Source organism: Ambystoma mexicanum, chromosome 11, assembly GCF_040938575.1.
Source record: "Ambystoma mexicanum isolate Mex_15411 chromosome 11, UKY_AmexF1_1, whole genome shotgun sequence".
Taxonomy (NCBI): Eukaryota; Metazoa; Chordata; class Amphibia; order Caudata; family Ambystomatidae; genus Ambystoma; species Ambystoma mexicanum.
This window is the reverse complement of record NC_090934.1, coordinates 1,265,822,547-1,265,848,266: the sequence shown is the minus strand read 5'-3', so window position 1 is coordinate 1,265,848,266 and position 25,720 is coordinate 1,265,822,547. Positions and strand designations below refer to the sequence as shown.

The window sequence follows — 25,720 nt, the reverse complement described above, 5'->3', positions numbered from 1 at the left end:
TGTTTTAGCTCCTTTTTTCGTATTTAATACTATTGACACTCGTAGTGTTTTCCGATTACATCTCAACAGGAGCTTGCCTCGCTTCTCACGTTCATTGTATCTTGTCGAATAGATAACCTGTTTTTTAGCTGCCTCAACCTTAACACTGTGCCAGGCAAGCCTTCTCGATTCTTCCTCCATCTTCAGCTGTCTTTCTTTGCTGCGCCACACGTTCAGCCCTTTTGCTCACGGTGTCCTAGTTTGCTAAAACACGACGTGGAACAACCAGATTCTATACGCATATGTATGTATTGGCGGCACCACCTGCCGTCTATTCAATACGTTTAACCAGCCTTATGATTACTTGGTCTACTTGTGTTGCAGCATCTGTGAAATCATAAAGCGATTTGCATTTTCTTCAGTGCTCTTCGCACATACAATCTTCCTTCCACACATGAAATGTTACTCAATTCTTTACTTGGTCATCAGATTCTGTAATGTCTATATACTTTCTTCCGTGGCATCTCTTCTTAGTGCGTTACCTCTGCTTCATGTGACGTCACCAGTCTCTTGCCTTTGTCACTTCAAACTTCTTCAGGGATCTCTTTTAAGAGACTATCATTTCCCCGTGGGTACATCATATAGGGCTTTCTCAATGGATACCTTGTTTTGAGGATTCTTTGTAGGATATGTACCATTATCAGCGTTGTGCATGTCGCAATTTCCGGCTTCCAACATATAGGCAAAATAGGGGCAGGACGTCCGGTAGAGGCATTTGGCTTCTCGTCTACACTCCTCTCCTGTATCACCTCCTCTCCTAAGCTCTGCTACACCTTTTCTCTCCAATTCTGTGCATTATGCTTGACCTAGGGTGACCAGATTTAAAAAGTAAAAAAATGGGACAGGGCAACTAACATAAAAGTAGGACTAATTCTTGAAAGTGGCTGTCATGGCACTACACTACAGTAGCAGTTGGATGAGAAGGAGGTGTATGTGTTACTGGAGGAACAAACCCATTTTACAATTAATTCACCACAAACTACCACTAGCTTAATTTGTAAAATGCAGCATTTTCTTCTGTGCGAGATTGTGCATTCCGGCCTGGCAGCTATGAAGACCTACTACCAAAAACCGGGACCACTGCATCCTCCACTGGAAAAATAATCTCGACAAAGGGGGACAGAGCTTCAAATTCCGGGACAGTCCCAGCAAAAAAGGGACATCTGGTCACCCTAGCCCTGACCCTTCCTTGTGTTTCCTTACCACCTCCTCTACTCTACACTCCTCCACTGTCGTATCATTCTGTCCACTCCTGCATCACCTCCTCTCCTAAACTCTTCTGCACCTCTTCACTCTCTATGGATCTGCAGTCCAAATAAGGAAAGGTTCTTTTCTTTGATATCAAGCTCACCAGCGTAATTGTAAAAGCAAAGAACGGGGTCAACAGAGAAAATGTTTTTACCATGTGTTAAAAAGATAAATAGTGATATGCAAACGTGTTCATTTTGCGAACACAAAAACTGGATTGGCGATCTCTCAAAAGAGCTTTGCAGTCTGCTATTAGCATTCCAGGCTGCAATATTCACGTGACTCACAAATGGGACTTGAAACCAGAGGTTGAATTTAGATGGGAACCTTCCATCGAAAGCATTTTTGTAGATCAGCCCCCTAAGAGTTTTGCAACTCGCAAAGAAATTCTTCAACGGCGTGAGACTGTTGATGTCGTTCCAAAGCAAGGGAGGGGTGTCGACTGCTCAGGGCAGGCAGCAACTATTTCCAAAGTGGAAGCAGCTTGCAGAGTCCCGCCAAAACAGCGACTTGCCTCGTGGAACCTGTTTTCCTAATGCGGCACTTTTTGTATACTCTGACGGCACAGCAGTCCCTTAAAGGGGCAGCTTCATTTTTCAAGATCCTTTTGCATAGGGGAATGCAGGAAGCCTGCTGTCCCTTGCAGGCCTCCGTCCCTGCATCCGCTCTTCTTCAACTGTGGCAACCCATGTGCTCCCCACTGGGCCAAGTAGCTCTTTGCCCTGCGTCCAGTTTCTGCTTCACGTGCAGATCGTGATGCTGCCCGTGCGGTAGCGCTGCGCTGTGTTTTCAAAGCGCTACCCTGATACTCAGCCATTTAATTGGTCTAGCGGCTAGCCCAAAATCTCACTGACGTTAAAGTAAAAAGGACCAAGAGAGCCATAAGCTTCTAGCCTTCAACCTCTTCTCCCCGCTGCCTTGAAGTGAGCACCGTTACTTAAAGAAAGGGGCAGCCATTTTAAGGTCTGCTTTCCCATTCTGCTTCATGGGTTAAACCAAAAAGTCTGTAATACTACACAAATGAAATCCAATCAGCTTTAACGCTTTTTTTTAAAAAAAAAAAAAACGTTCTGCTGAAGAGAGCTGTGAGAGAATGAAGAAACAAGCACTGGCAATGCCAACAGTTTTGGCTTTTGTTTAGGCATGGGAAAGGCATTTTCCAGGAACTGCTGTAGTGGTTTTAACTGGCCTTTGATAGTAGCAGCTGCAAAATGGTGAAACTACATGGGCATCTAATAGCAGTGGCTGGTAAATGCCTAATACTTACACAGACCCCAAAACGAGTGGCTTTGTCAACGCTTGTTTTTAATAGGACCTCAGTGAATGAGACGTACAGTGCTTATAAATGGAGTGGTTGTAGGCAGACCTGGTTAAGACATTTTTTTGTTATACCAGTAGCACTTTTACAGCTCCAGTTAAGTCATTAACTATTAGCAGACTGCAGTTCGAGCACACCGTTTGATGGTGAGGCATGAAAAAGCTAGTTCAAAGAGATCCCAGGAAGATGTGTTTAGGGCCACAAGGGGGAGGAAGTGGTTGGGAAAGGGCATAGTGATTAAAATGGCCACGAGCAATCAAGGGGTTGGTAAATAGTCAAACAACACCGCTAAGCTTTATGTCCCTCCTCATATCCCATTCCTCTCTAATTCCACTCTGCACTTTAGCGCCACCTAAAAGCCAAAAATAAGAATGTGCCAAGTGACAGCATGACACTGGTGCTCGTAGCACTGGAAACTTGGTAACATTTTCAATTTTCTTTAGCAATTGAAAGCTAAAACGCAGTTATTTTGTATCTAAGACTGACACTTTTCACACATTTCAGAGTCCTGTCTCTGGGGCAATGTTTGAGGCAAAACACTGGGATTGGGGATTTGCATTTCAAAGTCAGCCCCTCAGGAATCTTCAACCTATGGCTCTCCAGATGTTTCGAACCAGAGCTCCCATCAGCCTTAGCCAGGATAGTCAATGGTGAGAGATCATGGGAGCTGTAGTCCATAACATCAGGTGTGCCACAGGGTGCAGCCCCCAACCCTACACAACCCCGAGATAACAGAAAGCTGCATACAATCTCAAGCAATACCTATAAATAGGTGACCTGCCAAATTTGTTGTGCGTCTTTATATTTTTAAATTACAGAGATAAAACAGAGCAGATATTCTGCAGAGGTACGAAGTTGCCCTGTAAAAGTTGTTAAATGATTATTCAGCCTGGGCTTTCCTGTCTGGCCTCACTTTGAATCCTGGGTATAGTGAGCCTGACTTTAGTATAAGAAATTACACCAAAGAGACTGTACACGAATGTAAAATTGAGTGTGCTGACAATTCTGGGCTTCCTCGATATTGTAAGTGGTTACTCATAACGCGCTTAATACCCAGAGTTTTCTAAGCGCAGACCCAGGTATCGAACCTGTGTTGCTCTGTGTCGTTTTGCTTCCAAGGCGAGCGCGTTGCTCCTGAGCTATCCTCCCGGCCCTATATCAATTAGGAATAAGATTGTTGCATAATTGAAAAACATCTGTGTCAATTAAGAAGCAGTTAGCTAGGAAACTGCAAAACTGAAATTCCCATGTTGCCAATTTCATTAACTTGTGAACAGAATTTCAACACAGGATGAAGGTGACACGTTTTTTTAAATTTCAAAAAGTAATCAGGATATGTGCAGTCAGTGAGGTCTGCAGAATTCCTACAAAATAGCAAAGTGACTGTTGATGGAGATTTTCTCAGCAAGATAAGAAAACAGTTCTTGCATAGTTCACTAAGAAAACCTGCATCAAAAGTAAATACGCAGTGTTTTCCAGTGTGTTGAAAGCTGAAATAAGTCACTGAAAACGACCCATTAACATTTTCCATTGAAGAAAATGTTGAGATGAAATCAAACTTAACTTCAGATTTTTAGCAAATTAGGTGAAGACTCTTTACAAGAGTTTCACAATGATTTCACTGATTCAACAGATCCATGAAATGTACCTTTGGTGGGCTTTCCGGTGACCAGTATTGCCAGAGGCATGATTGGAAAATGCATTTATCATTTTGCCATTTCACAAAGTGAACGATTATGAATTGCACGCTATTATGCAAGTGGAATAAAAATGCTGCACCTCCCATAACAATGGTGAAAAAAGGGTGTCGGCTTTCACCATTACTAGATGCAATGGCCTCCGCAATGTGCTTAGCAATGCACGCGGACTCCTACTGTGTGAGAGAAGAGCAACTTTTACTGAGGCCAGTTAAATACATCACAGGAGGCAAAATGCTGCATGCCGCTCTCCAGCAGTCTATGCGTGGCTGCACCCAGCGCATAAACAATAGCAGTCTAGAAGAGTGCGCTCAGCTTTCTCTCCTTCTGAGGTCAATAAAATGACCGCCATTGATCTGCACAATAGTAGCACGAATTGGATGACAATAGCAACTCTTATTTAGAGCATATTCAGGGCTACTTGCATTCAGATATATAACTTTCCCTGGTTCGTCCAGCTGGTGACTGCCCTTTGCTAATCACCACTCCCTTGCACCTTCAAGGTACCCAGCTCCCTGCAGCCACTTCAGGCTTCCCACTGTGTCATCCCACGGGTGAGGAGGTAGAAAGGACATGCTTTCTATCAGACGGGATGCTTTTGCTTCCAGCTCAAGGTGACCAGATAATGCCTCCCACGCTTGGCCTTTCTTTTAACAAAAAAAGTATATTCTGGCAGATATAGTTTCCCTTCAAATGAACCTACAAACTATACATCATGTGATAGGAGTAATTCTTTCTTTCTTTCTTTCTTTTTCTCTTTCTTTCTTTCTTTCTTCCTTTTTTTCTTTCTCTCTCATTCTTTTTTCTTTCTTTCTCTCTCTCTCTTTCTTCCTTTCTTCTTTCTTTTTTTCCTTCTTCCTCTCTCTCTTACATCATCACTCTGTTCTCTGCATAGTCTCCCATATATGCTGTAGTATTTCTGCCACATGTACAATCTGCATACATAACCTGTTATATTTCCGCTTTTAATTAAAAAGATGCATGTTATAGATGCACAACACTGTTTTGTAGACACTCCAAAAACTCTTGCTCACATGGTTTTCTGAACAGAAATGGATCAACAATAAGCACAGATTTGATTTTCTTTTAAGAGAATACCGAAAACGCCCCCAGAATCCATAGAAAGAAACACTGAAAGCCGGGATCCCTAAAGTGTCAGATTCACTACAGGTCACACCCTTCACGTGCCCTTCACGTGCCCTTCACGTGCCCTTCACTCACCAGCTTCCTAGCGCTTAATTCTAGTCATGGTTTTGCAAACTGTGCAGTGCCCCATGATGGGATGGATTCTTGCAGGTGCGGATACAGCCTACCAGGGGTCTGAAACCTTTAGCTCGTCAGATGTTTTGGACTACAATTCCCATCAGCCCTAACACGGAGAGCCAACGGTGAGAGATCATGGGAGTTGTAGTCCAAATCATCTGGAGAGTCACTGGTTGCAGGCCCCTGCCCTGAACCATGGACATGTGTGTACGCTATAGTGATCGCGCATAATGATCTAGGTGTCAATTCGTCAGGTACCTGATATGTGGCGATCACCCATTTCCGGGCGTGCTGATATAAATCCTCGTCAGTCCACATGGGTTGCTCCAGCGCAAACTTCGCAGCCAAGTAATTGTGATACCGGAACCAGAGGATGCTCACGGCCTGAAGGAAGGGGCTCTCGTTGGCTCGGGGATTCCCAAATGCTGCAACCAAGAGCCACGGGGTAGACATTAGCAAACAGAAAAAGGAGGGCACAGCAATTGTTTGATTTTCTGGCCAAGAAGCTGAGTTCATATGTTTTGGTTAGCTGTCTTTCCCAGTAAACTCTGTTTGCAACCCAAACTGGAGTCCATTTGCTTTTCTGCTCTGATAGCGCTGACATGCCCCTGAGCAACACCTTACCGCTGTTGGAGTCAACTTTTCCCATCCAGGGTGGGCCTTGGAACCTTGGGCACATGACAGCAATATGGGCGTGTGGGCAGATGGGCTAGATAAGGGAAAAGAGGTATCCCGTTCATTCCGCGACAGTAATTACTTTGTGTTTAATTTACTTCGAAGTAATTACTTCGAAATTACTTCGACAAATATGGGTATTTGAGTGTTAAGGGGCAAAAAGCGGGGTGGGGAGGGTGTTGTAATGAAGGGGAAGGGTGAGCATGGTGGGGGGACACTCCAACATTTTAAAAAAATGATAATTTGAGGGAACATTTCGAAGTAATTACTTCACAGTAAAAAAAGATTTTTTATTGTGCATTAATGGTTAAAATAATCCTTAAACACATTTTATTAATAAAACACTATGGAAAGAATCTAAAATGTGTAAGTTAAAATAGAGAATGCAAAATACAAAGTGCAATAAAATACAGTAACATTCATCTAGTTAAAATGGACTGGTGGATACTGTGTACTTGCCGTCCATCAATATAAAATCTTAGGATGTAAATGGATGTTCATTTGATTTATATATATGATTCACATAAAAGCACCGAGATCAGGAGAGGTCATGTGTACGGTTATCAGCACATTTCCATATATGAAAAAAACAGCGGCCATAATTACAACAGGTTCTGCACCCATAGTAAATTACCATGAAGTAATTACTGTTGATTAAATGATATGGAACCGGGTGTATTACAAGCAGTGCACTAATTTACTGGGCTCTAAAAAGGCAGTGAGCTCGGAAACCATTTTGAAAGCTGCCGCTCCTGGCAGGACACACTGTTAGAGTTTCTTGATCAAGTAACCGGAGTGTGAGTGTGTGTGTGTGTGTGTGTGTGTGTGTGTGCGTGCGTGTGTGTGTGTGTGTGTGTGTGTCTACACCCCAATACGTACCATAAATGCCTTCAGGACCACGGCGACCGGTGGAAGGATCCGGTGCTTTCCACATGAGAAGGCCCTCATCAGATTCCCTGGGGAAGAGCTGGTCTGGTCCCGAAAGCAGCCTCCCGCCACTGAAGCTCCTCAGCGCATCACTCCAGGAGTGGGAGGAGCCATAGATGGCGCTCCCGTCTAGCCAGGCTGTCACCGAGTTCACCTATTCACAGAAGAAACACATCAGAGGCCTGCCAAAGTACCACTGGATCCTGCTCTGCCGCCGCCAATTCCATATAACCATGTTACCATATTATCATATAGACTGTACAAAGTCATCTGAGAAAAAACATTTACTGCAGCTTTTCAGGTGTGTTACAATGCATACTGTATTAAAGGGGTCCCTGGGAGCCCCCTTATGCAGTAACACGAAGAACTTGGTTTTTGTGTTTGATTTAAGGACTAATCATTGTATTCTTGCATTGATTGAATAATGTTTTTGTATTAGTGCAGTGCAACACCTGGGCTGGTACTGTGCCCCCCACACCCTTCCTCCAATCCTGGGTTGTTATTTCATCTTCCCTGCCCCCTTCCTCCACTCCTGCGCTGGTACTGGGTACTCTGCCTCCTCCCTGCACTTTTGGGCAAGTACTGTGTACCCCACCTGCTTTTTCCACTGCTGGTCAGGTACTTTGGCCCCCACCCCTTTCCTCCACTCTTTAGGAGTTGCAGGGTCCACATACCCCTTCCTCCACTCCTTGGCAGGTTACTGGGTCACCCACCCTCTTTATTTATTCATATTTGTAGAGCGCACATCAGCCCAGAGGCATCGTACTGGGCAGGTACTGTGTTGTCTACCCCCCATTTCTGCACTGCTAGGCAGGTACTTTGTCTCCCATCACCATTCTCCACATCTGGACGGCTACTGGGACACTCCTCCTTCTCCCACTCCTGGCCGGGTACTGGGCCCCCCACCCTCTTTCTCCCCTCTTGGGCGGGTACTGAGATGTTCGCCCCTTTTTTCCACTGCTAGGCAGGTACTTTGTCTCCCACCACCATTCTCCACATCTGGACGGCTACTGGGACCCTCCTCCTTTTTCTACTCCTGGGCAGGTACTGGGTCCCCTACCCTCTTTCTACCCTTTTGGGCAGGTACTGGGTTGTTCACCCCTTTCTCCACTACTAGGCTGGTACTTTTTCTCCCACCACCATTCTCCACATCTGGACGGCTACTGGGACCCCCCTCCTTTTTCTACTCCTGGGCAGGTACTGGGTCCCCTACCCTCTTTCTACCCTTTTGGGCAGGTACTGGGTTGTTCACCCCCTTTCTCCACTACTAGGCTGCTACTTTTTCTCCCACCACCATTCTCCACATCTGGACGGCTACGGGGACCCTCCTCCTTCTCCCACTCCTGGGCGGGTACTGAGCCCCCCACCCTCTTTCTCCCCTCTTGGGCGGGTACTGAGTTGTTCGCCCCTTTTTTCCACTGCTAGGCAGGTACTTTGTCTCCCACCACCATTCTCCACATCTGGACGGCTACTGGGACTCTCCTCCTTTTTCTACTCCTGGGCAGGTACTGGGTCCCCCACCCTCTTTCTCCCCTCTTGGGCAGGTACTGGGTTGTTCACCCCCTTTCTCCACTACTAGGCTGGTACTTTTTCTCCCACCACCATTCTCCACATCTGGACGGCTACTGGGACCCTCCTCCTTCTCCCACTCCTGGGCAGTTACTGGGTCCCCCATTAGCCTGCCTCCACTCCTCGACAGATTCTGGATAGTGGGTCGGCAACCCTTTCCTCCAATGCTTGATGGGTACTGGGTTCCCTACAGTCCCTTCCTGATTCTTGGTTCTCCCATCACCTGTATATCTTACCGCGTGGTCCTTTCTCACTTCCCCACAAGTTCATATTTCCTTTGCTTTTTTTCAAACTGCAAAGCACCCAGAAATGAGATTTCTAACGCCATTCTTTGTCCTATGTGCAGTGCACCTCATACTTTCTTCAAAAACAAAATAACAAGCAAAGTGCTTCTAGGCACCATATCCTGCACGATTAACCCCGGGAAGCAGTTGAGCTCCACCAGCGAAAGGGAAGTTTGTGTCTGCATTGTGTTTCTCACATTCTATTGGCCCATTTCCATCCTTACGCCGTACAGGAAACAACGCACACATGTAGAATTAGCATATAATGTGGGTGGCTGGGATTGCGTTTTTTTAAATCCATTCACTGATTATCTGTAAATTAGCCAACCGTAATGGTGACCAGCTGTCAGGGGTAGAGCACGAGCTCCGCCTTTGCATTCTTTTGCGGTGCCTTCTCTGAATATTCAAACGCGAGGATCATCCATATTATGCCAAAAGAAAGATCTATCCGCTCGTAATACACCCACACAGCATGGGCCTCCTTCCTATTTCTGTCGTTCCCCAAAAGCTAACGCTGTGGGGTTGCCATGGCGATTATGGTGTCCTCTCTATGTCCGCTTCACAACGCCGCCTCAGAGAGGCGGGCTAGGCGAGCTCGCGGCCACCCGTTATAATGCTTCTGGGTTGCCGCACTCGCCGCTTCTGATTTTCGTTTTGAATCCAGGTTAGCGCTTTTGTGTACCTTTTTGGTACGTTTCTACTTGTGAATCCTGTTTCCCTGCCCTTGTTCCCCTACTCTCGGAAGATTCCCTTGGTTACAACCCGGACCCTCACATCGACCATTCTTCTGTCTACTGAATACAACAAGGCAAAGTCAGCACGGTAACGACCTGGACCACCACATCAACCATTCTTCTGTCTACTGAATACAACAAGGCAAAGTCAGCACGGTAACGACCCGGACCGCCACATCAATCATTCTTCGGTCTACTGAATACAACAAGGCAAAGTTAGCACGGTAACGACCCGGACCGCCACATCGGCCATTCTTCTGTCTACTGAATACAACAAGGCAAAGTCAGCACAGTAACGACCCGGACCGCCACATCTACTCTCCTCAGATTGTGGGAACCCACGTTTCCCCTATATACCCTTTTCGGGAAATAACAGTAAACCAGAATTCAAGTACCCAGAGGAAGGAAGTTGTTACATGGGAAGTACTCTGCTTGACCCCAAAACATTGCGCACTAACTGGAGACTGACACATTTGGTGCATAGAATGAAAGGCGCCTCGTTTCGTCGGGACAGGCACTTGGACTAGATATTTCTTGCACTCCGTCTAGGCATCCAAGTGCCGTTGTGTGTTAGGAATAGGGTTGGGTTGTGCAGAGTGTCAACTTGGTTACGCAGCCATCATCCTCTAACTTTGGTAAGTCCAGTAATGTTTCTGCAACTCCTTGTTTCTATCCTATATTCTGCTTGCCATTGTTTAGTTTTGGTTCAATCTTCAGTCTGACCTCCTATAAGATTAGATGTGAACATTTCTGATTTAGTATTCTTAGTGATTCTGATCTTTCTCTGTCTGCAGCCTCCAGTGTCTCCTCTGGTGTTTCCATCTTTCAACTAATTGATTCCTTTGTGTTTAAGTTTCTGGGTACAAAGGAACACATTGGTAGGAAGAACTCTACGGCTACCTCACTTCTGGTCCAGCCTTGACACTGGCCACTCAGAAAATCAACCAGACCTGTAATGGCTCCCCATAGATCAGGGTATCCCATTTTGAATCCTAGGGGATCAGTGCCCTTTCTACATCCACAAAGTCATTCCAATATCATGCTGAAACAAATACCAAAATCCGGTTAGAAGATTGCAAGATAATCAGCCCAAAGGTGTTACATAATCTTGTATGCTCCGGATTCTTCCTTCCTAATTCTCGCCAATGTCCGGGATGCCTGTTATCCCCAATCTCTGCCTCTAACAGGTAATGTTCCTTCATACGCTCTTATTGTAGCTGATGGAATGGCTTGCTAACGTAATGCAAGGGTAGGGAACAACATGGCGAGGGAGTGGGGGAATTTGTTTAGTGCCGATCACAGACTCCAACGATCAATTCATGGATCTATATTTGAAGAGCAATTTATGCACTATATCTGAAGTACATTCCTCATTTGTGTCCGGAATGTCAGTTTCGGAAATAAATAATTGATCTGCATTTCATGGCTCGGAACCTGAAGGGCATTTTACGATTTGGTATTTCGTGGCCATATAATGGGTGCTTCATAGAGCATTGTCTGAGTTAAAAAACGAACAGAGAGTAAAATGGTTAAAGGAAACCAGAGTATTAAGTGATATTCAATTTGGCTTTCAGGAACATTTAGGTACTAAACTCCATAGCTTGTGTTTGTACCTCAATTGTGCAAAATATGCACTTGCCGTCGAGCTCCGATGTATTTAAGAACATGGATTTTTCATGTGCATTTGACAATGTTGATTGGCTCACGTTGTTTGTACTGCGGATCCCTGAAGACTTTTTAGCTATGACAAAGAATCTGAATGCAGACACATCATCTAATTTTGGCTGCGTTAAAGATAGTGAATGTACAGAGAGCTTCAGAGAGGGAAGGGGAGTTCGCCAAGGCTGTGTGCTAGCTCCACTTCTTTTTAATCTGTATGGGAATACACTTGTAGAGCATCTTGAAAAAGTAACGTCAGCTGTATTGCAGAGCTTAGGCCTTCGCTTCCCATTGCTCATGTATGTGGATGACGCTCTTCTCAATACAAGGACTCGAGCTGCTTTACAAAAGCTGGTGACAATCTTCATTGAGCACATGAGTAAAAAGGGACTGAAGGTCAACATTACTAAATTGAAGGTGATGGTTATGTCAAGACGTAAGATGATATGCAATTCAATCCTATTAAACAGCCTACGATTAGAGTTCACGTCCTGCCTTGGAATATAGTTTCATAGAAGATTGTTGTGGCATTCTTATACAGACAACAAATATCAGCCATTGCACAAGTAAGCGGGGTGCTGCTGAGGTTGTATAGTTAGCTTCTATATTCCTCTATTGAAAGTCTTTTAAGGGTATAAAAGGTTAAGTCCATCGCCATAGTGACATATGGAGTGGGTCTTTGGGCTATCATCGGGTGCATCACTGCAAGTAGTAGAAAATCAATTTCCAGTCAGGATATTCAGAGTAGCAGGGCAACCGCATCTCTCATTATGCATAGAGAGGCTGGGCTCCCCGTTCTGGGCCATGTCATTGCTAATCAACCTGTGATATGTTGGGGTGCAATTTGGATCAACTCTAAGGCGGTTTTTACTGAGGATATTATCAAGACCATTTTTTATTGTGGTTTTAATAGTAACATGGATTTGATGTGCTACATTTACAAAATGTTAAAGGCATTGGGCAATGTTCGACCACCGGACAAGAATACCCAACATTGGCTAGAGTTCTATCGAAAGGTGCCTCTTTGAGAAAATTTGATGACAAAGGAGTAGCTATGTGCATGAACAAAGGTACAGCTCGGCATACAGTGCTATTGCCCCACACAAAAAGCTGAATATTGGCAACTTATTAAACCGAAATCTCACTGTGTTGTTTTCTAGACTGCAAGATCTTCCCTTATTGGCATTTCAGGGAAGATGGATCCTTTCCTAGACAGCATCCTCTTACCTTATTGTCAATTCAGGGAAGATGGGTCCTTTTCTAGACAGCATGCTCTTCCCTTATTGTCATTTCAGGGAAGATGGGCCCTTTTCTAGACAGCTTAATCTTCCCTTATTATCATTTTAGAGAAGGTGTGTCCTTTTGTAGACTGCAGGATCTTCCCTTATTGTCATTTCAGGGAAGATGTGCCCTTTTCTAGACAGCTTGATCTTCCCTTATTATCATTTTAGAGAAGGTGTGTCCTTTTGTAGACTGCAGGATCTTCCCTTATTGTCATTTCAGGGAAGATGGGCTGGATGGGAATCACAGGAACGGCGGGCCCCACAAAAATAATGACCCGTGGAATGATGACTGCAATTCCCACAAAATACCCAACAGGTACCAGTCTATGACATGCTCATGAGAAACTGTGGAATTTCTGCAGCAGTAAAAAATACTTTATTTCGGAGACAAGGTCCATAAAATAAAACATTATAAAAAATAAAAAAAAAAACTTTTTGAATCAATAATACCAAGTGTATTCCAAGTAAGAAAACATTGTAAACATATTGAAGACCTCTTATGCTATGAGTATCTCATGATTCAGTGACCTTTTCATTGCACGCATTTATCTAGCGGGCGTTCCATGCCGCAGTACCGCGTCTTTATTTAATACTGTAGGGCAATATCTGATATCCTGAGAAACTATTATTTTGGATATTTCCTTGTTCCTTATCTCACGCAATATATGTTAGGAAATAGGTGGCTCGGCATCTTGATGTCACTCCGTCGCCTCATGTCTGATGGCCAATTCCTGACACATACTCTCTTCATCATTTCAGACACAGTGTTGTCACCTTCTGAAAAGGGGCACTTTGACCCAACAGTGCAGATCTCTCCCAGTCCTCCAGTGCAGACGCAGGGCACCACTTCCTGTCTGAAGGCGGTGACAGAAATGGAGTACGGAAGGAAGGATACTCTATGTCATGTCAGATGGCGGAACTGCATGGCGGTGGACCGGACTCAATACACGCAGAATAACAATCGTAAGCATGTAATACAAGTAGATATGACAGAACATAGGCACCCGAGTCATTATTCCAGCTCCCTCTGACCGACCTTACAAGGGCCTGGTGGCCATTTTATGGCATAGTAGCTTCATTTATGACTCCCTATGCCAGTTGTGTCCCTGAACTGTAATCACAATTTCTGTTAGCCAGTAAAACACTGGAGAGGCAGAGCGTTCCGGGGCCATCTGTTTTCTAGGTTAGTATTACTGAGGCAATGTATTCTCTTGCAAAGTATTTCTGAGGGGCTTTATTGGCCGGCACAGACTTTTACTAGTTTTCTAGTTATGATAAAATAAAACATGTAGTGTTTGGAAGTACTGCAGGTTTTACCGCTTGGCAAAGTTCAGAGTTTCTTACAAAAAATCTGCTTTTCTGGCTTCTTTTGTTTTGAGGAATATTCTGCAACTCCAAAGCACTTCTGCATCCATTTTTTACGCAGGCGGTATTCTTGCATGTGGTAATGCCGCGTGGCCCCAATGGTGTCCTTCCGGCTCCAAAATTGGAAATAACAGAATGGTCCACTTGTCTGTAAGCCATATGGACCTTTCCCATTGCTGCATGATCACCCGCACACGGTAACAGTAATTCTGTTTGGCGGTATTGCCAGAAATCAGAAGGACTCCCATAGTGTTTATGTAGTTGGCATATCTCACATGCATTGTTTCTCTGGGCACAGTATTTCAAATGGCTATCAGTTTTCTTACTGTACTACTATTAGGTAACTGCTTCCCATAGCATAGTATTTCTGCTGAGGGGAACCGTATATCCTCGCCCACACTTTACACTGATTTGATTTCATTTGAGTGAGATTTATAAAACATTACAACCCATAGGCATCCAGGCGTTGAGGATTAAATAATAGGAATATATAATGTAATATGTGGACTAGTTTGGGCTCTGAAACACTTGTGTACTAGCGCAATACAAATAAAATATCAATATCAATATCAGTATATAATATTAGTGTACAGGCCTGTGTACACAGGCGAAAGTGCAGGTTTTCATTGACACAATAGGACCTCTATGTATTCTAAGGCAACAGCTCCCTCTAGGTGACAACAGCCAAAGCTATGCAAATTGGCATTGTCTCTATGTTTCCTATGGCAACAGCTCCCTCTAGTTGACAACAGCCAAAGCTATGCAAATTAGCATTGTCTCTATGTATCCTAAGGCAACAGCTTCATCTAGGTGACAACAGCCAAAGCTATGCAAATTGGCATTGTCTCTATGTTTCCTATGACAACAGCTCCCTCTAGTTGACAACAGCCAAAGCTATGCAAATTGGCATTGTCTCTATGTTTCCTAAGGCAACAGCTCCCTTTAGTTGACAACAGCCAAAGCTATGCAAATTGGCATTGTCTCTATGTATGCTAAGGCAACAGCTCCCTCTAGCGGTGACAACAGGTGAAGCTACTGCATCAGACAAACATACAAGGACAAACATACATCAGGCCTTTTGTTATTTGTTAGATTAGATAGTAGTATACGTGGGATGAAGATTAAGACATTTCTCGCGAGCAACTTGCAGTATCATGACTGTGCAAGAGGCCGGAGGTAGATAATATCTAAGTACAAATGTCTGTCTCAACCTAGAATCAGGGGTCAAAATGTACCAAGAAAAGTAGTGGAACTACATTCCCCATTTGCCCTGCTGCCCCCCCACGCCTCCCACGACCCATTACCCGCCCTCACTCTTCCCCACACCTTAGTGCTGCCTCACCTAGACTCCACCCCTCCCCCGCCCCCAGCACTGTGTTTTACTACTGTAATGTCAAGACTGGGAGAAATACAGTGAAAGAAAATGCCTCTTAAACGACCACTATTACTTTCAGTCCTTGTCCGCCACAGCGTGCAGCTTTATGCCTCACTCAGACCTCTACCGGGAAAGTCTAAGGACAATAGCAACCCTCCCACCCATTAAATGCACGTGCACACAAACACACACCTCACTACACTTGCAGCAATGTGCAGGCTCGTCTGGGTGCAGGGCTTTGTGGCGGCTCGGGAATAGGATTTATTATGTCCCAATCAGGTTTGCAATAAACAATTACAAAACAGTGCTTGCAACATAGCTCAGCAAGATATGGCGCTAGAGCATTCCCATCAGGACCCAGGTTCAAAAGCCCGGTAGGGGGAGGCACAAAACAAGCCCCTTGCCTGCCTTCCAGGCGGTGCTCTGGGTTACAAAAAGCAAAGAAACAATGGTGTATTTTCCGAAAAAGTAAGTAAAGGAACGTCGTACCCTTTAGTTCCCTCTCACTTCATCCTCTGGCTATAAACATACACATTTGCAATACAGTGCTGGTTTTACTTTCCTTTGCAAAAGCACTGCTCACCGAACTACGGGTCATCCCATTCTGGGCAATGCTGCCAGGCCGCCCAAGGCGAGGCAGGGTAACTGATGTTACCATCCAGCAGGCCAGGAGAGGGGCAGCCCCACCCCTCTTTGCCTGCTCCTCTCCACCCTCAGCTGCAGAGACACACAGTCTCTGCTACACAAAGCTGTGGAAGGGTGAGGTGTGAACAATCACTTCACCCTTCCTCTAAGCAACTAGGTGCTAAGCACCTAAGGAAACCAATAGTCAGGCAGGGCTCAGGTTCAAAGACCTGCCCCCCCCCCCCCAGGGGGCCAGACAGTCGGCTACCCTGCCAGGGGCTGGAGCTCAGCCCCCACTACTATGCACATCAAAGACCCAGGGCTCCCCTGGGTCTTATAAATAAGAGCAGCATGCTCTGAGAAAACACAATCTGTTTGTGGACCCTGAACAGGGACCCAAACAAACAGGAGGTTTGCTGTTCACTCAGCGTCTTCCAACCTTTGCTTCTTTAGCAACCTTAAAAAGTTCTCTGCATCCGCAGTGTCTTTTTTCCTCCAATCAGAACATTGTCACTGTTCAAAAACTTCTCACCGTGCAGAGCGAGTGGCATCAACGTGGACGCAAGAGAAAAAGACTCTGGGATTTACGAGCAGAAACAGGACTCCAAAGCAGTTCGAGCAATCGAAGAAAAAACAAACAAGGCACTCGAGGGAGGGGAAGGTTATTATTATTATTACAAAGCGGACGCTAGTAAGAACATTCCACGGGCAGCAGGTGAAAGGTAGATTCTGTTAGCCGCAGAGCGCCCGTTTTACTCATGTCAATTACGAAGTAAAAGTAGCATGTTTTCTCAGCCCCCGGCAGCCGCAGAACACACACCGCTTTTGTCAATTACCAAAGCGAAGTAGTATATCTGTGAGCCATGCCGCTTGGGATTTAACAGCGCAAACCTCCCGCATGAGATCAAAACTATACAAATAAAAGGGCTTGAGCAAGAATAAACAGCGCTCAGATGCTCAAGACCTCATAGCACTATATTAAGGCAGAAATGTTAAAAAACAGATAGCGGTACACAAGTTTCATTGCCCCTGGTCTTTGAGCTAAATTCACGTTTTAGATGACTCAAGAAAGGGTCCAGGGTAATAATAAGCAGCGCTCTGACACCCAATTTTTATAGCCCGGCAAATAAGATTTTTTTTGTCTTAAAGAGGGCCTCTAAGGGGCAACAAAGTGGCGGGGTGTCAAGCCAGCCCAGGAGCAACAGGGGTCCAAAGCTAGCAACCACCGCTCGGGGCAATGAATAAAAAACACACAAGAGCACAGGGGCGGAACCAAAATTACTGGTCACGCTAAAGAATTTTTTTCTTGTAATCAAACAGACCGAAGTATCGTGGGCCCCAAGCGAAAAGCACAGGAACCTCCAACACCTGCCCTGAAGCCCAAATCTCCCCACCTACTAGCAGACATGGAGTCAGCTGAGCACTATGGCTGAGCATGGGTCAGAGAAAATAAGTATGGCCTACCAAAGGAAGGGCTCCCAATATCACCTGGCTTGGAAGAGGACACTACACCACCAAAGAGAAAGAAGTCAACAGAAAACATGGGAAAAGGTAACAAAAAACTGTCTAAATTATGCGAGAACATGAGTGAGATGCAGCAATTATTGCTAGAAATCAGGGGCAAACAGACACTTCCCACAGCCGAGACTAGGCCCGCAAACCCCACCATACCTCTAGAACCAAACATCACGGCAACCATTCCCCCACCAGCAGCAACTACCGCAGCACCAGCTCCAGCAACCCCAGTAGCAAAAGTGCCAACAGCACCAGCAGCAGTCACCACATGTTCACCTACGTGAGCAGCGGCAGCCACAGATGCACAAGGGGCATTAAAGGCCTGGTCAACCCCCAATACAATCACACCGGGGCAGACAGGGGGGAACAACAACAACTCGCCAGACATGGTCATGATCAGCAGTACCCAATTAGACCTAAAACTTAAATCTTTTCAGACAGAAATACTGAACAGATACAAAAGATGCTTAGCATGGAACATTGACATTACAATCAAAGAAGCAATATGGGCCAAAGAGTTCGTCAAAATCTTTTCACTTATAGAAGCCCAACGCAAGGGGAAAGATGCTTTTAGGGATCCCAAAAAGATAGAGAGAAAGCCATAGCCAGAAATGCCCAGGTGGAACAGAATTGGGACAACTGGCTACAGGCTTTTGCCATCCTGGCAACTATATATGAAGAAAAATTCCTCAATGATGGTAGAAAATTATGGGCATACATGGATAAAATCAGAGAGGTAAAAATTGCTCAAAAAGGTAAGACCTGTCTAGCATATGATATTAGATTTAGGAGAAGCATGTCAGAGAGGCCAGCCATAGAATGGGACAAGGTCCAGAATGACCTATACATGCTTAACGCCGAGCCTCCATCAGAGGAAGAGGTCGCACAAGCAAACCCCAAAAATAGCAAAACTCCACAGGGCCCCAGATTTCCTGACAATGAAAAACACAAAAAGGGGGAACAGCCCTTTTGGAAGAATCAGCCATGGGCGGCTAAGTCTAACACCCAGAGGAAGAACAAAAAGCACTCTCCAAAAGCCAACATTCCATGCAGGAATTTTTGAAAAAAACTGTGCACCTGGGGGAAGGAATGCAAGTACAAACACACTTGCGCAAACTGCAACGGTGACCACGCAGCAAGCAACGACACCAGACTTCCAGCCAAAAAATCAAAAGATTAGCACCAATCCCACCCCACCAACCCCTGTTTTAGCACCGGGCTGTAACGCTCACCTGGTTCCCACGGAGGCGCAGATCCTGGCTGGACAGTTACTGTGTCTTCAATTGAGAAGCGCAGGACTCGGATGGTTCTCTGGACCGGACCTCCTCTTATGGAATGTCTGACTTGTAGAGTAAGGTGTCTGCAGGCGGAAGAAAAAGGGATTAATGGCTGGTTGTTGGTTGGGCTTCTCCTCCTTATTCGTTTCTTCCCTGAGGCCGCCCAAAGTCTGAATGAGCTCTCACCTTAGATATGTAAATGCTGGGCTCTCCATCCTGCGACTGATGCAGGGGCGCTGGGTTCCAGTTACTTCACTGGGATTGCTTTAAGTCTCTTGTAGCCTCAGAGGGTTTAAAGCTGCTGAAGAAGCGATGCCATCGTTTTCTGCACGAGCGGATGCTGGTCGGTTTGTAAAGTTCGAGAGCACCTTTTAATGAAGGCTTTGCCTTTGTTTCTTAGGTGCCGAAATGCTATATGCTGAGCATACGGATGCACGTAAGTATGAAGGTCTGTGCACGTGGAGGAGCACGTAAGTAATATGCTTGCTGACAGGTTTATTCGCACCTCTTAATGTCTTTTTCTTGATTTGCAGGTGCGGAGATGCAGCAGAAGAGGAGATGGCGAGGAGCGCACAGCTCCGGTAAGTGAAAATATAATTACGTCCAATTTCCCCCTTTTTTGCACTAACCGGAGTTCTTTGTCTTGCAGGTAGAGGCCGCGGGATTCGGAAGATGCCGTGGGTTCAGGTAAGTAAGCGCGGCTGCTAAAACGTTGACCGGAGTTCTTTGTCTTGCAGGTAAAGGCCGCGGGATTCGGAAAATGCCGTGGTTTCAGGTAAGTAAGCGCGGCTGCTAAAGCGTTGCCTTTTGCTAACCTGATGTTCCTTTGCTGGCAGGTGCAGCTGGAGACTGGATCCCTGGATGGTAAGTGAAGATCTGACTTGTTTTCACAGGCTGGAGCAGAAGATATCACTAGAAGACTGGAGCTGACTCGCTGAGCATCCTGCTGCAGATGCAGAATAACGCAAAGCACATTCTTCCAATCAGGTGTGGTTTAAATAGTGTTGAGGTGATTAGGTGTCTTCCTCCTCAGCCTCGCCCAAGAGAAAAAGAGTTCCTGTGTTCCAGAGTCAAGGAGTGATGCCAGCCCCACCCAGGTAAGAAAGTAGTTCCAGATTCGGAAAAATAGTCCCACCCAGCAGAAGGCTGGGGCTTCATTTTGCCAGGACTTGTGAAGGTGAGTATGCAGCATGGTCTGCTACAGGTAAGTCCACCCAAGCACCTTTATCCAAAGTATGAGCCCGGCACCTCTGGCGCCGGGACTGGTGATTCTTATGAGCCTGGCGCCAAAGGCGCCAGGACATGGTCCAGAGGGCCCCGATAGGGGTCGGTTAGGACCAGGGGCGGGGGTTGTGAGCCTGCTTCCGAGGATGTTGGGCTTGTCCTGACTCCTTGGAAACAGTGCTCATGACAGCACCCCCCCTCAAGGCCCCTCCCAAAATTGTCTCCCCCGGGGGTTTTGGTTTGTCGGGAAAAGTTCGGTGGAATCTTTTGATTAGGCGAGGTGCGTGGACGTATTCCGAGGGTTCCCATGATCGTTCTTGAGGCCCGTAGCCCTTCCAGTCAATCAGATAGTATAGCTTGGACTTAATGATCTTGGAGTCCAGGATGTTTTTAACCTCAAATTCGAGTTCTCCATTAACTTGAATAGGTTCTGGAGCTTTAGTCAATCGGGTTCCAGGCTGCATTGGTTTTAGTAGAGATACGTGGAAAACTGGATGTATTTTCATGTGGGACGGCAAGCTCAATTTGACAGCCACTGGATTTATTATGGCGGTGACAGGATATGGTCCCAGATATTTTGGATTGAAGGTGCGAGGCCCTTTAAGAGTTAAATGTTTAGTGGATAACCAAACTAGGTCTCCAACCCGGTATTGGGGGGCCTCCCTTCGATGTCGGTCTGCTCCCTTTTTATACTGTTCTTTGGCTAGTTGAAGATGGGTCGTGGCTTCCTTGAAAGCTTGAGTGATAGCGGTGTGTAGATGATCTACGGCAGGTGTTCCGAGATCCTGAGGTGGATCAAGATTGGAGGTTCGAGGGTGAATCCCGTATAAGAGGTAAAAGGGACTTTTTCCGGTTCCTGAATGGATCAAATTGTTGTAGGCGTATTCGGCGATCCAAAGGATGTCTTTCCAATTACTTTCCGACTGTTGCAGCATGCAACGTAAATATTGTTCCAGAGTTTGATTTGTCCTCTCGGTTTGACCATCTGTCTGGGGGTGATGGCTGGTTGAAAGTCTCACATCGATTTGAGCTAGACGACAGCAATTTCGCCAAAAGTGCGATATAAACTGGCTTCCTCTATCTGAGATTAAAATTGAAGGGAAACCATGTAACCGAACAATGTTTTCGAGGAATTCTCGGGCCAGGACTGAAGCTGAGGGTAAGCCCTTCAGTGGGATGAAGTGGGCCATTTTAGAAAACAAATCCACGATTACTAAAATGGTGTTGTATCCGGAGCATGAGGGTAAATCAGTAATGAAGTCCATGGAAAGAGTATGCCAGGGGTGTGGTGGGATGTCTAGTGGGTGTAATAGGCTGGCTGGTCTTTCTTTCTGACTTTTGTTTTGGGCGCACACCCCACAAGACATTACAAAGTCCTTGATATCCTTTCTCCATGATGGCCACCAGAAGTGTCTCTTGATCTTTTCTGAGGTTTTGGCAATGCCAGGATGTCCTTCCATTAAAGAATCATGGTAGCAAGAGATTACCTGTCTTGGTAAATCAGTACCAGGTAAGTATAGTCGTCCTTGAAAGTAAAGCAAATCCTTAGACACGGTGAAGTCCTTTCCTTTCTGTTGCCAGTTCTGTAGATCTGAAGGAGTCACAAGTTGTTTGGCCTTTGCTTCGATATCTTCGATGGATTGCGAGGAGACCAGGCCCAGGATTCTTTGTTCGGGAATTATAGGCACGGGTTCAGGATTGACCATGTGTTCCTCCATTCCAATCCGGGAAAGGGCATCTGCTTTGCCATTCTTGTTGCCTGGACGATAAGTGATTACAAAGTCAAATTCGGCAAAAAACAGAGCCCAGCGAAGTTGTCTGGAGGATTGAGCTTTAGCCGTCTTCAAATACTGTAAGTTGCGATGATCGGTGATTACTGTGACTGTGTGTTTGGCTCCAAGGAGGTAGTGCCGCCAGGCCTTGGAGGCGGACTTAATAGCTAGAAGTTCTTTATCAGTGATGGTGTAGTTGATTTCGGGCGCCGAGAACTTGCGGGACCAGAATGCCACAGGGTGTACCTGGTTAGTTTCTGGATCCCTCTATGATAAAACCGCCCCCATTGCCAAGCTGGAGGCGTCGGTCTCAACGATATAAGGAAGGTCCGGGCGCGGGTGTTTTAATATAGGTGCTGAGATAAACTTGGCTTTTAACTCCTGAAAGGCCTGTTCTGCCTCTGCTGTCCACTCGAAACGTTTATTCTTTTTTAAAAGAGCCGTAATGGGCTGAACTATTCGTGAAAATTCCGGGATAAACCTGCGGTAAAAGTTGGCGAAACCTAACATGCTTTGTACTCCCTTCACGGAAGTTGGTGATGGCCACTTGATGATAGCGTCAACTTTCCTCGAGTCCATGTGGACCCCGTTGGGGGTCAAAATGAAACCTAAAAATTCGACCTCGGTGACATGAAAAACACACTTTTCAAGCTTGGCAAAAAGTTTATGTTGGCGAAGCCTTTCAAGAACAGCTCTGACGTGTTTCTGATGATCTGCTTCAGAAGATGAGTACACAAGGATGTCATCAATGTAGACGACTACACAAGCGTCTATAAGTTCTCTAAGGACGTCATTCATGAAGTACTGGAAGGCGGCCGGAGCATTACAAAGACCAAAGGGCATCACTTGGTATTCAAATAGTCCATACTTGGTGTGAAAGGCCGTCTTCCATTTGTCGCCTTCTTTGATCCGTACCAAGTGGTACACTCCCCGAAGACCTAGCTTGGTGTATATACAGGCGCTTTTAACTTGGTCAAGGAGTTCCGGAATTAGAGGTAAGGGATACCTATTCTTTACCGTGATTTGGTTCAGGGCACGATAATCTATACAGGTCCTAAGGTCACCTTCTTTTTTTGGCACGAAGAACAGAGCTGAGGATACTGGAGACTTTGAAGGACGGATGAATCCGTTGGCTAGGTACTGGTCCAGATACTGTCGCAAATGAAGATTTTCAGGCTCGGTAAGGGTATAAATTCTACTACAGGGGGGGGTGGATCCGGGTATCAGGTCTATTTGACAGTCGTACGACCTGTGGGGAGGTAAAGTATTCGCCTGCTCCTTCTGAAAAACGTCTTGGAATTCCTGATACTCCATAGGCAGTTGCGGACTTTCGGATATTGTCGCTGCTAGTCCAATACTGGGTCGAGGATAACAAGTGGGGGCACACTCTGGAAACCGTATTGTCTTTGCTCGCCAATCAATTTGAGGATTGTGTTTCTCCAACCAGGGAATCCCCAATATTACTTGGAATTGAGGAGCCTTGATCACATCGAACATGATCACCTCACAATGTCCATCTTGACTTAATAACGTCACTTCCGTGGTGGTAAGGGTCACTGGTCCAGAAGCTATTTCCGTACCATCCACTGTGGTAATAACGTCTTTTATTGCCTTAGGACAGAGGGGTAGGTTCATCCTGGAAGCCATTTCGTGGTCTACATAATAACCAATTGCTCCGCTATCAATGTATGCTTTAATAGCATGCAAACGATCCGGTTGCTCTGGATTCATGAGGACCATTGAAACTATGAAATGCGAGGTCAAAGAACTGGTTTTAACGCTCGGCAAGCGGACCTCTACACTTGTCGGGCAAGGTCGTTTCCCGGCTCCGCCCTTTCGGTATTTTTATCAGAAGCTCCCACTGTCTTCTTTGAAGGTTTCACTGGGCATTCTCGAAGGAAATGTTCTGAATTTCCACAATAGAGGCATAACTGCAACTGTCTTCTCCTGTCGCGTTCTTTCTGGGTTAAAGGGCCCTTCATGACCCCTATTTGCATAGGTTCTACGGCTTCAGCTCCCTTGGTGGAATTCTGTGGTTTGGAGAACACTCGAGTTTCGAACCTGGAGCGGTCTGCCTTCCTGTTTTGCAATCTGTGATCCAATTGGACCACTAAATCTATGTATTCAGAACAATCCTGAGGAGGATTCACTACCTGAGCTAGAACATCTTTGAGTTCCCCCCGCAGACCTCTGTGGAACAGCGTGATCCTCTTCTCCTCGGGCCATCTGGTTTCAACTACTAGCCTATTAAATGACGCAATATAAGCCAGGAGATCCTGATTGCCTTGCCGTAAGGAAAGGAGTTCATTATCCAAGGCCTGGCCCTGGGAATGTCTTTTAAACAGTCTTTCCATGCTGGTCTGGAATGCTTGGAAATCGTGAAGAATCGGATCATCCTGTGCAACTAGAGGAACCGACCAATCAGCAGCACTGCCGCTAAGATATGAAAGCACAAAGGCTACCTTAGCCTGGTCCGTCGGAAAAGCAGCTGGTCTACACAGAAAGTGCAATCGGCACTGGTTGATGAAAACTGCAAACCTTTTAGAATCACCAGAGAAGCATTCGGGCGGAGCCAAGGGCACATTTCCGGGTAGGTTGATTTGTACCAGACTGGCCGAGGCTGCAGGAATGTAGCTCCCTCCCGTAGGCAAAGGGGTTTGCCCCGCTTGTGATTGTAACAACTGTCTGGCAAGATCATCAGTTCGTTCTTTCGATACAATCAATTTTCTCCTCAGGGCATTCGTTTCCTGGCGGGCTGCATGTACCTCTGCTCTTAATTCCCCTAGTAGCTGGGCTAGTTGGTCAGTGTCTGAGGTTTCCATTACGCCTGGGTAGGAAGTTATTGGATGGCTTCGCGTTCTGTAACGCTCACCTGGTTCCCACGGAGGCGCAGATCCTGGCTGGACAGTTACCGTGTCTTCAATTGAGAAGCGCAGGACTCGGATGGTTCTCTGGACCGGACCTCCTCTTATGGAATGTCTGACTTGTAGAGTAAGGTGTCTGCAGGCGGAAGAAAAAAGGAATTAATGGCTGGTTGTTGGTTGGGCTTCTCCTCCTTATTCGTTTTTTCCCTGAGGCCGCCCAAAGTCTGAATGAGCTCTCACCTTAGATATGTAAATGCTGGGCTCTCCATCCTGTGACTGATGCAGGGGCGCTGGGTTCCAGTTACTTCACTGGGATTGCTTTAAGTCTCTTGTAGCCTCAGAGGGTTTAAAGCTGCTGAAGAAGCGATGCCGTCGTTTTCTGCACGAGCGGATGCTGGTCGGTTTGTAAAGTTCGAGAGCACCTTTTAATGAAGTCTTTGCCTTTGTTTCTTAGGTGCCGAAATGCTATATGCTGAGCATACGGATGCACGTAAGTATGAAGGTCCGTGCACATGGAGGAGCACGTAAGTAATATGCTTGCTGACAGGTTTATTCGCACCTCTTAATGTCTTTTTCTTGATTTGCAGGTGCGGAGATGCAGCAGAAGAGGAGATGGCGAGGAGCGCACAGCTCCGGTAAGTGAAAATATAATTGCGTCCAATTTCCCCCTTTTTTGCACTAACCGGAGTTCTTTGTCTTGCAGGTAGAGGCCGCGGGATTCGGAAGATGCCGTGGTTTCAGGTAAGTAAGCGCGGCTGCTAAAACGTTGACCGGAGTTCTTTGTCTTGCAGGTAAAGGCCGCGGGATTCGAAAAATGCCATGGTTTCAGGTAAGTAAGCGCGGCTGCTAAAGCGTTGCCTTTTGCTAACCTGATGTTCCTTTGCTGGCAGGTGCAGCCGGAGACTGGATCCCTGGATGGTAAGTGAAGATCTGACTTGTTTTCACAGGCTGGAGCAGAAGATATCACTAGAAGACTGGAGCTGACTCGGTGAGCGTCCTGCTGCAGAT

General features: G+C 46.0%; 1 protein-coding gene across 2 annotated transcripts in view; it reads right to left on the bottom strand.

Moving 5' to 3' along the window:
- LOC138504310 (dual oxidase 1-like) overlaps window positions 1–25,720 on the bottom strand; it is a 1,064,761-nt gene that overhangs the window by 559,313 nt on the left and 479,728 nt on the right. For both annotated transcript variants that reach the window (XM_069624719.1, XM_069624718.1), the window contains exons 6-7: window positions 7,120–7,321; window positions 5,824–5,990 (exon numbers count right to left, since the gene is read on the bottom strand). In XM_069624719.1, coding sequence (XP_069480820.1) covers window positions 5,824–5,990; window positions 7,120–7,321 — 369 coding nt within the window. The remainder of the gene's footprint in view (window positions 1–5,823; window positions 5,991–7,119; window positions 7,322–25,720) is intronic.